This window comes from Triturus cristatus, chromosome 7 (genome assembly GCF_964204655.1).
Source record: "Triturus cristatus chromosome 7, aTriCri1.1, whole genome shotgun sequence".
Taxonomy (NCBI): Eukaryota; Metazoa; Chordata; class Amphibia; order Caudata; family Salamandridae; genus Triturus; species Triturus cristatus.
The window spans coordinates 87,473,059-87,486,947 of NC_140590.1; the positions used below are offsets into that span (position 1 = coordinate 87,473,059).

At 41.6% G+C, this 13,889-nt stretch overlaps 1 protein-coding gene across 5 annotated transcripts in view; it reads right to left on the reverse strand.

Moving 5' to 3' along the window:
- Positions 1-2,513: 2,513 nt before the first annotated feature.
- The window catches only part of LOC146808888 (phospholipase A2 inhibitor gamma subunit B-like), a 1,090,687-nt gene continuing 1,079,311 nt past the window's right edge, over positions 2,514-13,889 (reverse strand). For 4 of the 5 annotated variants that reach the window (XM_085615701.1, XM_085615699.1, XM_085615700.1 and 1 more), the window contains one exon: positions 2,514-5,188. In XM_085615701.1, coding sequence (XP_085471827.1) covers positions 4,998-5,188 — 191 coding nt within the window. In that variant the 3' untranslated portion in view covers positions 2,514-4,997. The remainder of the gene's footprint in view (positions 5,189-13,889) is intronic. The other variant, XR_014966274.1, reaches the window with a different exon arrangement.

The following is a 13,889-nucleotide window of genomic DNA, read 5'->3' on the forward strand; positions in this document are numbered from 1 at the left end:
CAGAACTTCCCATACCACAAACAACGATCCTGGTTTGTACAAATAAACGCCATCCATAATAAATTCCTATGGAATGTTGGGGTGGTTTGGGTGGCACTACAGACTTGCGCCCAATCAACATATTTTGGCAGTATCGCGGTGGCGGATGTGTATTCCTATTACACGACCTGCCATTTATTAATCATAAATGAATGGTGGTATAGCTCACCAACAGACCCGGCGTTCACACTGGAGCATGTGGCGATGGAGGGGGTCCCACTTCTTTGGTTATTATATAGCGCACAGAGCCTAGACTTCCTACCTGATGCCAGCAGAACAGTGGCTCAGCTTTGGAGGTACACGGTTAGGCAAATGGGTTGGCGTGGCCACCTGACCCAGGCGACTCCCCTGTGGCACGGTACCCTTCTACGCCAGGTGGCGGCTCTAACGGGATTCCGCAAATGGGACCTAGCGGGCATATCCACACTGAGGATGTTATGTAGGGCACTACTCTAAAGTCCTTCCACCAGTTAAAGGTGAAATTTCAGATGCATAAGACGCAATTTTACAAATACCTCCAACTGCGCCATGCTCTTACCCCCACGATTCACTGCTTGGACACCCTGCCGGAGTTCCATCCCCTTGAGAGCCGCCTCCGAATGGGAGACCTGAGTGCACATAAAATCCATCAGATCTATCAGACCTTAACGACGCACACCAGAACAACATTATACAAGACTAGAAGGGCGTGGCAGGACAACATACCAGACTTAACTGATGACGACTGGGCTGAAGCCTTAGTTAGCCCCCACGGAGCGGCTGTGTCTTCTCGATACCGCCTCATCCAATATAAATACATCTATCGGCAACACTACACACAATTCTGTCTCTGGAAGATGTTATGTTACCTGAGTTTACCTGAGGATGGGGGTCATCCAATCCTCCCAGTGTTTGCGTTGCGAAAGGGAAGAGGGAACATTTATACATACGGTCTGGAGCTGCACAGCGTTACAGCCCTTCTGGCGCAAAACCTGCCTGGGCAGGGTATTAGCCTGGGATCTCCCATATGACCCGAAATCATTCCTCATACATAGCAGTGAAGGGATAGGGGGGAACCGGTATAAACAGCACCTACTCTTCCTGCCCTCACAATTGCTAAGCGCGACATTGCCCAGTTATGGAAGGGGGCTTCCCCCGACATTGGGGAAATGGAGAAAAAACCTAGACAGATGCATGGGTGCAGAGAATGTGGTGTTCCAAGCACGAGCTGCTGCCAGAAACACAGCAAAATATGGTCCCAATGGGCAACATATCAAGGTAAAGACTTACCTCCCCTTCCCTCTTGGACACCCTGATAGGAGTTTCTTTCCACGCTTTCCTGATCACCATACAATATACACCACACTACATCATTGCCTGTACATGTAGCACGGGAGTTGGATCTGTCTTCACCAAGTTTTTGTTGTTATAGCTGCAAGTTTTGCAATTAATAATATGTACATGCTTGGTACATCCAAATAATTTTTGTTTTCAATATGTATATGCAGGGCTACAGCCCAGACTGTAACATGGAAATTCAATAAAATGTGTTATAAAAAATAATAATATTCAGACTTTACCAATAAAGAGGGCTTTAGATTACAATTCTTTAGTCACCAAACTTGACCTGCCTAAATGGTCCTAATAGGAAGTTACAGCTTATTAAATGTAATGAGGTAACTCCAATGTTATCCCATGGGAGAGGCAGGCCTTTTAGTAGTGAAAAAGGTTTTCATTACCAGTACATGTAAAACTTAAAAGTATGTCCAACTTTTTAAATACACTGCACTCTGCCCTCTGGTCTGTCCGGGGTCTACCCTAGGAGTGACTTCTATGCATTAAAAAGGAAGCTTTGGGCCTGGTAAAAGTTTTATTTTGGCAGGTCAAAATGGCAGTTTAAAACTGCACACACAGGCTGCAATAGCAGACCAGCGATACGTTTAAAGTGCTACTTAAGCCAATTCTACAATTTTTTAAGGAGAGAGCAACCACACTTTAGCATAGTTAGTAGTGTTAAATACAGAGTCGTAAAAGCTAACAAAAATGGGTTCAGAAAATAGGAGGGTGAAAGCAAAAAGTTTGTGGATGACCCAAAAGAAAGGGGCAAGTCCAACAAGATAGTCACCAGTTCACTCAATTAAGAAGAACTAAAGATGGGTATGGTATGTAGCAGGACCTTCACAGGCATGTGTTGTTGGGGAGTGCAACCACCATTGATGTGCCAGCCTCCAGTACATTGCCCTTAAGTGCAAGGAATCCTAGTAGATCTTGCATAAAGTCAGATGCCGAGGATCTTTGTGCATTTAATGATCTATATTCATGTCCAACATCAGTGCAAGCGTGCTAACTCTTCACTATTGTTAATAGGGTGTGGAATATTTGCATGTTTTAATGTTTTCTAGGTCCTCCTTTAAATCCTCCAAATATAACCAACAACAGTTTTCATATGATACAGTTAAACAAGAGCTGCACATATTTCTCCCACCAAACAGAGATGATAAAGAAATGGTTTAATAACATAAGTGCCACAAACAAAAAATGCACTCTCAGCAATTGTGACCAGAGGTAAGTAGTGATAATCTTACAACAGAATTATAATCCATTAAATAAAAGAAAGAAAGAAGGGCTATCCCCACATACTGGTAAACAGTCTCATTACAGTATTAGAACAGTAATAATAATATTAATTGAACATGTTAATGTGGGTTATAAAATCTAAATGGTTTATGGAGCACCTACTTGTATTCTGAGGCACAGTTTCTAAATATCCTTCCTCCCTAACATTTGCAGTGACATAAATACGTCTATTACTAGGGCCTTCTCCTAAGATCAATGAATGGGACAACCAATGCCTAGAGGCATTGTGAGAGTTAGATCTAGTTCTGAAATGTTTTTAGATCTTGTATTACATTAATCTACATAATCAAAGGACTCATGGCTTATTTAGAGTTTTGTGGGCTGTACTCTTTTCTGCCATGGCAGTGGAGGCATGTACTCCATTGCCACGGGATACTAATGCCCTCCTTAGTTAGAGTTCTCCACCTGCCTAGTGGAGATCGTTATCCCTGCTGAGAAGGCGCCGCCACAGAAACCAATGGGCATAATGCCATGGGAGTTATCTTCCAGGCTGTGGCAGTCTTTTTGATGTTTTTGCTGTCCTGGGTTAGCAGGCATGTCCTGGTGGTCCTGAGCATTACATTAGAATGTCTGATCTAAACAGAACATATGGTCTGTGGAAAGAAGAGTGTTGGCTCTAGTCTAAACAAATTAGGCAAATGAGGCCCTCTGTTTTGTAGCTTATACAAACACTATTCTGTGGTCTTAACTAATCAATTAGATAAGATGGCTAAAAATAAGGTGTGTGACATCTTTGTTCACACCAGCAGGGGCAACAATTAAGCCAGGTAAACCCTCCATTGTAAATGGCACAAAACTCCATGAATGTACAAGCGTCTATGCATACTAATGGACAATATGGATTGGTTCAATTAGGTATGCTTGTTCTTAGACTTTTTTTGTTTTTAACCGTGAGAAAAAGAAGAAGGAACTTCTGACAGCATGTGGCATTTTAAAACCAATCTGCAAGTGCTGGGCTTGTGATAGGCTACACGTTCTATAATTTGCTCTGAAAGGCACTCATCAACCACTGGAGCAACCTGGGCCAGGCAACCTGTGCCAAAGAACGAGCTGGCTCAAGCTCTCCAGTGATGGGCTACGCTTTGACTGACCATCACCAAGAGCCCTCCAACACTACTGGTAGTGCAGAACTCAACAAAATAGTGCAACAACACTACCTGGAAGCCAGCATCTAGGAGTGAGGGTTTGTCCGGAACCTGACTATCAGAGGGGACTTGGTGAAAGCTTGATTTAAACCTAAATTGTATCCTCTCTTATAAACCCGTGTGATAAGGACCGTACTTGGGGATGGGAAAAGGAAAACAAAACGTTTTTATATATATATATAACCCTCACCCACTCTAGGAGTGGCATGCTTCATCATATATGAGTTTGTTTATCCTAGTGCCATGAACATTTGGTGATAGAGCAATCAACAAATGCATGAACAAATAAAATAAAATTAGATCTGGAGCAAACCACAAAGCAGATGTCATAAGAGGTGAGAGCATCTGCTTAACTTATGTACCATGAACTGCAGGTTCAGTATGTAATGTGAACGATTAAAGTGGTATACGCTGCCTGATGAAACGAAGGCAAAATCAAAAAAGTCAAAAGATACTGAGTAGTAGACCTTGCAATCAGCAGAGGAGACAAAAGAGCCTAGCAAGCAAAGAAAACGTTCACTAGACATAGAATGAAACAACATATAATCTACATCATCTGTTGTAAAACAAGGAACTGAGGTGCATGCTCTACTGCCCATAGATGGAAATGTTTGCTTGCACAGCACACATGTGCAATACAGAGCAACACACTACACTTGGAACAGTTTTAAAGTGCAGTGACGGTTAGTTGGTTGGAGTCCAACGTTTGGGGACTATTTCGGAAATTAGATCAAGTCTGTCGAGCTCGGTTGTGCATCAGATCACTTTATCACCCCTCTTTTCACAGACTGCAATGATGCCTCGCTCTCTCCTGCAAGGAACTAAAGGGGACAATCTGCTAGTGAATGGACTGACCTCATTATCAGACACAGCCTGGGATTCAGTGGCACAGCAATGACTGAACGTGTTTGATACCGGGCTTTAAGCCACTAGAGTTAGAGACCTTATGTCTGTTAGCACACACCTTGTGATGTTTACTAATGAATATCTCCATTGCTCAGTTTTATGGATAGCACTAAAAGTGATGGGCTCTGACCATTCTCCAAGGGAAGCAGATAAGTCGCCATTGTAGTCTAACACTCAGTGCTGACACCTTCAAGCACAGAAAGATATGAGGTCCCTTGAAACATGAGGGCCCTGGTGTTGACTCCTGCTCAGGATCCAGGGCTCTGCGGAGTTTAGCACCATGCAATGAAGCTAGAACAGTTTCACCCAAAGAGAGATGGCGGCTGTGAGGAAGAGGCTGTGCTCCGGGCGGATGGTGGTGCTGTCACTGCACACCTTGGTGAATACTGCGATATGGGGGTCGTAAGCAATATCGGAGCTACGATCTTCACAGACGTCTTTACTCCCACAGCCACGTAGGGCAATTTTAGCAAACCTTCCACCTGCACCAGAAAACATGTATGTTATTATGTTGTTATCAGCACTACAAGATATCAATAAATTCACAAAACGTTTCAGATTTTCTTTTTAACTTTAAACTTTTATTCAGTTTTTAAATACATATTCTACGCTTTATATTGTCAAAATACATTAAAACTGCGGTCTTTTCAAGTGCAAAATATAAAACTATCTTTAAAAAGTCCATTGTTGTGACGGACAGAGGTCCCCAGCATGGCTCTGGAGAGCATGTCTTCTTGCTTTTAACTCCCCCTTGCGACATACCCCCACCTCCCCAGAACACACAAAGATCATGTGAGTGCACTTAGGCTTTTCCATAATGTTAACTGACATCCTCTGGTCAGGAGGGCACACCAAGTGCACCTTTCCTTCTTATGAGAGCAACTACAGTCATCTCCCCGACCTGCAGTGGACTCATGGTGCAGGGAGAAAATGTATTCTAGAAAAATTATTATAATAATTCCAGATTATTATATTTACCTTTTTACCATGTTGTTTGCTTTGGGGGAGCAGCCTATTGGCCCCTCTTTCATTTAGAATTGTTCTGTCAGTCGCCTTTAACCGAGTCCCTCACTCATCCATAAGAATGATGCATGCGTGTGTACTACACATTTGTAAATGTTGTATTTGCGTACCCTGCCTCCGAGTGAAGAATGCAGGTGAAAAGCAAGATAGTGCACGTGGCAACAATCACAAGAGGTTCCATTTTGTTTATAATAGACCACAGGAAGACCTAAGTGGCAAGATCTCTTTTGTGGCCTGTACACCTATTCGAACATTCTGCCCCGAGTGCAGAATGTTCTAATTGGTAAAAACAAAGGTCTCTCGGAGCCCAAGGGGATTTAAAACCCCTCAGACCACGAGAGGCATTTGTTCACAGCAGCTGCTGTGAATGAAAAACAATATTAGAATGTTATTTTGCGGGCTTCTACCGGCACGAAGAAGCCCAGAGAAATCCATTGTCTGCAATGGAGTGTTCAACATTCTATTGTTCTAAAATGTGTTCATGTCTCTTTAACTATGAAGTAACTCATTAGATTTCTGTGGGCATCACGTGGAATGTAAGGTGTCCTAGGCAACGAGAAGAACAGTTGCTGAAGTGATGATCTAATACTGGCTGTGCAGTTACATGGTGGATGCACTAAAGTGTACTGAATAAGATATACTGCGTATGCGTGCTGTTAACGCTGGCAATGAGATGAAGCACCAACCAATGAACCCTGCGTATGAATATTGACAGACCTGATGTCTGCACTGTAAGAAAGTAGGATCTGCTTTCATGGTAACCCCCACTTTTTGCCTGGTGTCAGTGTGTTTTGACTGTAGTTTGCTGGGATCCTGCTAACCAGGACCCCAGCATCTATGCCCACTCTCCCAAAATGACTTTGGTAAGTGCTTTTTACCTTCACATTTGGCTACTGGTGTACCCATATAAGTCCCTAGTATATGGTACTACGGTATCCAGGGCATAGGTAGAACAGGGGTCTCCCATGGGCTGCAGCATGTATTGCACCACCCATGGGAGTCCACTGAAACTCAGACTACAGGTCTGCCAATGCTTGCTTGCACCCCTCATGACAGATATAAGTTTTGTAATGTCTGAGTCACTACACTTAAAACCTATAAGTCACATCTATGGAAGGCCCTTCAGTCCTGAGTTACAGCCTTTCCGGGTCTGCCAGCAAGCTGGCCCTGCTGCGGACCACAGACACTGCTGCTGAGCTGAGGTCAAGCAGGAGAAGGTAGGGGCATGGTTAAATAGGTTTTCCTTGTTAATTGGATTATAATCGTTTTATATTGTCGTTTTATGTAATCAGACCCTACTGTATTGGTATTTGCGACGCCACTGAAGATCATTATCCTCGATTTTTGTCTTTCAAGGAATGACACATACAGCAATTACATGTAATGTGTATAATGTCATTTCCTATAAAAACAAAAGACTGCCTCTGTAGGATGAATATTGCATTCCATAACTGTTAAAGTCATTAATAAAGTGGGTTAAAAAAAAAAGCAGGAGAAGGTAGAACAATAGGTTTCCTTTGACCACCTCCCAGACAGGACTTATTGTGTATTGGGCTGGAGTGGGGGAGCTTCCAGCACCACCAGATTGTATTGAAGGGCACATTTGGTACCTGTAGTAATGTAAAAGAATGTTAGATGTGAAGAATTCCTAGTTCTTCACAGTTTTGGTACACTTTAATGTACAGCCTGGCTTAGCAGCTATGTTTGTTATGTCATGTGTTGAGATGCAAGTATTTTAATTGCTAGAATGTATTGGCAACTTGCCATTCGTTTAGCAGTACGAATCCTTGTGGCGTATGCGGGCATAGCAATGCATGGTCTCTTTGTGAGAAAGGCAGAGAAGACAACAATAGAAATTTCTTACGCGCTCATGAGGAGTGGAATGCCTCTGTGATGCACACACAATGATTAGAATCTATAGTGTGAAGTTTATTGTTGATCACAAGAGGAGTGAAAAGTCTCTGGGATGCAGACACAATTAGCACCATACAGTATTTAAGTATTGTCAGCTGGAGGAAAGAACAAAAAACAAGGAAGGAATCCTTATTATGTGCACAAAAGGATCTACAAGTCTGTGATGTGCACATAATTAACAGAGCATCAACGACATTCAGTGATGTGCGAATTACAAAAGCTAAATTTAAGAGTCTATTAAAGTTGTTACTAATATTCTATGTTTTAAAACTGAAGGAGCATAGGAAGAACTGAAATTAATTGTAGTAGTTAAACGTTTTCCTGAGCAATTTATACTATGGCTACGGTTTAAGGGAATCTACCACCACCATTTTTTAAGGGACCTAATTAACCGAGCATGAAATGGGAAAAATGTTTTTGTTCATTTAATACCTATTTATTGGCTATTAATGGCAACAGCTTAAGCACTCAAGTGAAAAAAAGCGATGTTATTACATTTGATGGGCTCAGATGCAGGGAATGTTTTTGAACACCTTACTCACTTAACAGCTGCTCAAGGTATGGAAAAAGGAGATTATGATTGTTTTACAGAAGCTTTAGACAGGTTAATGAAGAGATTTGTGGAACAACCACATATTGTGTTGGAAAGGTTTCATTTTTATACACATCATCAGCTGGTTGATGAATCAGTAGAAGCTTATGTTTCAACTTTAAGAACACTAGCTGCTGATTGCGAATTTGGGATACAAGCAGATACGTAAATCAGGGACCATCTGATAATACATTGTGCTACTAAGAAAATTCAGGAACAACATTTGCGACACCTAAACCCTACATTACAAGAAATTATAGAAATTGCAAAGCGCGTTGAAAGGTCTATTATCTCTTTTCAAACTATTAACGTGGAAAGTGTGTCTGAAGGAGTAGCTGCAATTTTGATTAAAAATCAAAATGTTAACAAGGGTAAACCAGTGAAGTATAATGCTCCTAATATTACTATGAAACAAAAGGGGTCTACTTATAGATCTCTGTGCACTCAATGTGGATCCAAATTACATACATAGCCATTTGAAAATTGTCCAACAAGAGGGAAAGAATGTTTCAAATGTAAAACAATTGGTAATTTTGGTAATGTGTGTCAACGCGGGGGTAAAAGAGTATCTGTTGTCCTAGAGGAAAATTTTGAAACTGTTGTGCATGATGGAAATGAGTTTGAGAACAAGGTGCTATGTTTAAGAGAGCAAGATAATCTTCAGGAAAAGGAGGGAGCAGCAACATTTCAAGATAGTCAAGGAGAGGAAGAAACAAGTTATGATGGGGTAGTGGCTAATGCCATGACAGGTTCTGAGGTAGATAATGAACCATATGTTCCTCGGTTGTGTACTATTGTTATCGATGGAAGAACTTTAGAAGTAATGGCGGATTCAGGATTTCAGACTCATTTTTTATCAAAAATTGGAAAGACAATGTATTGCTACCTAATGATGTGAGAGTTTTTGGTTTTGGAGGAAAATAAATTAACATGTTAGGATATTTTACTGCTGACATTTCATTAAAAAAATAAGATGATCATTGGCAAAGTCTATGTTGCAGTAAATGGGTTACAGGTTTTGTGATGGAAACATCAAGGCAGATTTAATATTAGGTTGAATCCAAATGCTAAAGCGCAAGTTTGTATGGCAGAATTATTATCTGTTCAAAATGACACAAATGAAAATAAAGAATTGGAAGAATTCTTAGATAAACATAAAGAGGTATTTAGGAAGGAACTTGGGAAAGTGGAAGGATTTTCTCACAAAATTCAACTTAAGAAAAATGCAATACTAACTAAACACAAATTAAGAAACATGCCCTTATCTGTCAGACATGAGTTATCGGATATGATTAAGAAGTTATGTGAAGAGGGTGTGCTAGAACCAGTGAATGCCTCGGAATTTGTTTCACCTATTGTTTGGTCAAAAAGAAGAATGGATAACTCAGAATGTGTGTGGACCTAAGATCTGTCAACAAACAAATTGTTGTTGAGTGTTATCCGTTACCTAAAGTGCAAGAGTTACTGGCAAAACTTGATGGAGCTAAATATTTTACTACAATAGATTTGAAAGCTGTGTACCATCAGATTGTATTGAAGGAGGACTCACAACATATTCCAACATTTATAACTCTGAAAGTACATTTAGATATGTTAGGATGCCTTTTGGTTTGTCATTTACCAGGTCGGTTTTTCAGAAGTTGATGCATTGTCTTCTTGGAGATATCGATGGGGTGGTGGCATTCCAGGACGACATACTGATATACTCTGAATCGGCTAACAAGCATCGTGGGATGGTGAGTAAAGTATTGACTACATTAAATGAAAAGGGTATGACAGTTAGACTGGATAAATGTACGTTTTTTGTTTCAGGGGTGGAATATTTAGGCCATAGAATTAGCGGGTCTGGTATTGCTCCAAAGAAAGATTTACTTGATTCCATTAAGAAGATGGCAGAGACTCAGAATAAAGATCAGCTCAAGTAGTTTTTAGGACTTTGTGAATATTATTTGAGGTTTGTAAGCAAGTTTGCAGATATTGTACTTCCCTTGAGAGTCTTGTTAAAAAAAGGAGTTAAATTCCAATGGAGGAGGGAACATGTTGAAACTTTTAATACAGTAAAGGAAGCAATCATATGTTGCAAACCATTAACTGCATTTTCACAAACTACGACTAATATTGTTACAGTAGATGCAAGTGCCACTGGTCTGGGAGCTGTGTTGAGCCAGTCGAAGGGAAATACTGAGAATGCTGTTGCCTTTGCATCAAGACCGCTTACTATTACTGAAACTAGATACTCTACTACAGAGAGAGAGGCCTTGGGATGTGTGTGGGCAGTTGAACATTTCAAGACATATTTATGGGGAAAACATTTTAAACTTAGAACGGATCATAAACCATTAATATCATTATCATCTAAGAATGGAGAAAGAAAAGCGTCATCTAGATTGGTAAGGTTGCTGGCAAAATTGGATGAATATAATTTCACAGTAGTGTACATACCCAGAATGCAAACTGTGGAGGCAGATTGCCTATCTACTATTGCCCATTTGGGACATTTAGGACAATCCAATACTATCAAGAACGTAAGGGATCAATTTTGGTGGCCATACATGGACACTGGTATTACATGCTATTACTTGTTTCCTACAGGACTGTTCTGTGTGAACATTCTGAAAAAGTACTCAAAACGCAACAAGTACCCATTTACATTCATCTGTCCACGAGGAGCCATGGAAAAAATTAGCTATCGATGTCTTAGGTCCTTATGAAGGCAGTTTGAATGGCAAAACATATATTATAGTAGTGATAGACTATTTTTCAAAATGGGTGGAAGTAAAATGGGTGTCACATGTGAATTTGGATGCTGTTGAATTTGTACAGGAATTGTTTAGGAGAGAAGGTTTCCTGGAGTATATAGTTTCAGGTAATGGTACACAGTTTACATCAAGTTTTTTCACATCCTTCCTTAAGAAAGCTAATATTCAACGTTTAAAGAGGCTTAGTCGAAAGGTTCAACAAAACCTTGGTTGAAGGTCAATTAGCCCTTAAAGCACGCTTGGATGTTAGAAAACACGTAGCGCATCTTACAACACATTGTACGACCAAATGTTCATAATTTATTTTACTTAAAGGAAGGACACCTAAACAAGAGATAAATCCTAGTTGGTTGAAGCCAAAAAAGAATAAGGTTGGTCTTAAAAAAATGTACAAATTAGTGAATGAAAATTGAATAAAAAAATGGAAAGAACGTGATGGAGGGGAGAGTTTGTACACAGAAACGGTTGACTGTAGACGATAAAGTTAAAATCAAGCCATCTTTACATTTTTAATGAGTATTTGAAGTTTTGAAACTTGGGAAACATTGGACTAATGCTCATGGTGGCGTTTATCCAGGTTGGGCAAAGTCAATATTTCTATGCAGAAAGAATGTAATAATTACAATGTTCCTGATTTTAGCAGTGACACCGTGGCAGTTGAAAATGTGGGATCTCCAAACTATGAATCAGATGGCTTATCTAATAGTTCTAATTTGAAGGTTAGAAAGAGGTGTTTACTAAAAGATTTGAGAATGTTATATTGTATTAATCGTACAAGTTGATACACTTAGAAACTGTAAGTACGGTTAATATTTTACATACAATTCTGTATCATTAATTTTTAGTTGTTTATTTATTTTTATTATAAGGAAGGTATGTAGTAGTGTAGAGGAATGTTAGATGTGAAGAATTCCTAGTTCTTCACGGTTTTGGTACACTGTAATGTACAGCCTAGCAGCTAGGTTTGTTATGTCATGTGTTGAGATGCAAGTTGGGTTCTTATTTCCAAATGTGTGTGAAGTCAGTTGATGCCAGAGTTGAGAGATGAGTGGATGCTCCAATAAAGCTTCTTCACAATTGTAACTTGTGGAGCGTTTTTGCTACCACAGTACCCTCCTTGCATACTCCAGTTTCAGCCAGTTCAGGAAACCTTGCTTCTCGCTCTGGCACGAAACTGTGCAAAAGACAGAGGCGTATCCTCCCCTCTGTCCAGCCCCTCCTCTTGGAGGGATCCCAGAGTTGTTCCAACCCATTTGGGTTTTAAGGGCTCTCCCATGGGTGGGTCCTCAGATTCGTCATGGAACAAGACTTGCCTCCGAAACCAAGACACCTTTTGACTGCCTGGACACTTGGACTGCATCAAGGAAGACCCCTGCTGCTCCTGCTCTTGCTGTTTTGCAAGTCTTCTGCCTCGTCTGTGTCTGTGCTTCGTTCAGGTTCTCCAGAAGATCTGTGGGTATTAAGGACATCCAAAGAAATCTCCCTTGGAGTGAAGGAGTCACTCCCCTGCATCAGCAGGCACAGGAACAAAGCTGACCAGTCTGCTGCTCCTGTCGTCCTATGGACTTCCCGAGGCTCAGCAACACAGGTGGTGGTTTCTTGGCTCTCCATGGGCCTGACCTGTCTTTCCTGCAATTTGGAGGACAGTATCCCTCGTCGGAGCCACTGGGACCAAACTCCTGGGCATCAAGTCGACTTACTGTTGCCAAGGCTTGTTGGCTCTGCACTCCAGAGAACTCCGGCACCTCCCCTTGAATGTCTCCTGGGCAATGATTTGTAAACTTCAGCCTGGTCTGAAGTGGAATTGAGGACCCTTGCAGAAATGCTATGAATTTTAACCAGTGTCTTTGCTGTCACTAGGGCTCAGGCCAAGAAGTTGGACACTGAAGGAGCCCTGCGTTATGAAAAATGGACCAGCCAAATTCCAAGAGAAGGAGCAGGACGCATAAAGTGTTTTCCTCCTCCCAGATTTCCAGTAACAATCAGTCTCCTGATGGAGATGATCTCAGTACCTGTGAAGGAACTGCCCCAGAGGAGCTTGGGCCTGACACAGCGGAGTTCTTGAGGGCGGGGGGACCTTTCAGGGAAGAACTGAGTCTGGAGCAGAAGGCCTGCCCCTCGCTGCTGCTGAGGAAGCAGGAAATGGCAGTGGGATCCCAAAGGACTTATTGGGAAGATGAGCTTATGTATTCTGAGAGTAGAGACCCTAAGCCTGGTGCCACCAGAAGGATGGTTATACTTCAGATGTTCAGAAGATTCCTACAGACCCTAGGACACGACATGTCCCTTGCAGGACATTGGGGGACAGTAAGACTTGGGACAGACTTGTTCCGCACTTTCATTGGCCTCACATGTAAGAACATACCAAGGAGTTTTGTCGCTTCTGTGTCACATGCCAAGCCAGTAGTAAGTTAGGTGTCACTACAAAGGCCCCCTTATCCCCACTACCTGTGGTTGTGTTCTCTTTGAGAGGGTAGGGATAGACACTATAGGTTCCTTAATCCCATCAACAGCGTCTGGACACAGTTTTGTTCTTGTGGTTGTGAACCATGCCACTAGATACCCAGAGACCATTCCCCTTTGCATCACTACAGCTCCTGCAGTGGCTAAGGCCCTCCTGGGAATCTTTTCCAGAGTTGGGTTTCCTAAGGAGGTATTGTCAAACAGAGGTGCCAACCTTATGTCTTCCTACATCACAGCTATGTGAAAAGTGTGGCGTCAACTACAAGTTCACCACAACTAACCGTCCTCAAGGCAATGGGCTTGTTGAAAAGTTCAACAAATCCCTCAAAGGGATGATCATTGGACTCCCAGAAAAACTGATAAGAAACTGGGAGGTCTTACTACCTTGCCTTCTCTTTGTCTACAGAAAGGTTCCTCAGAAAGGGGTGGGAA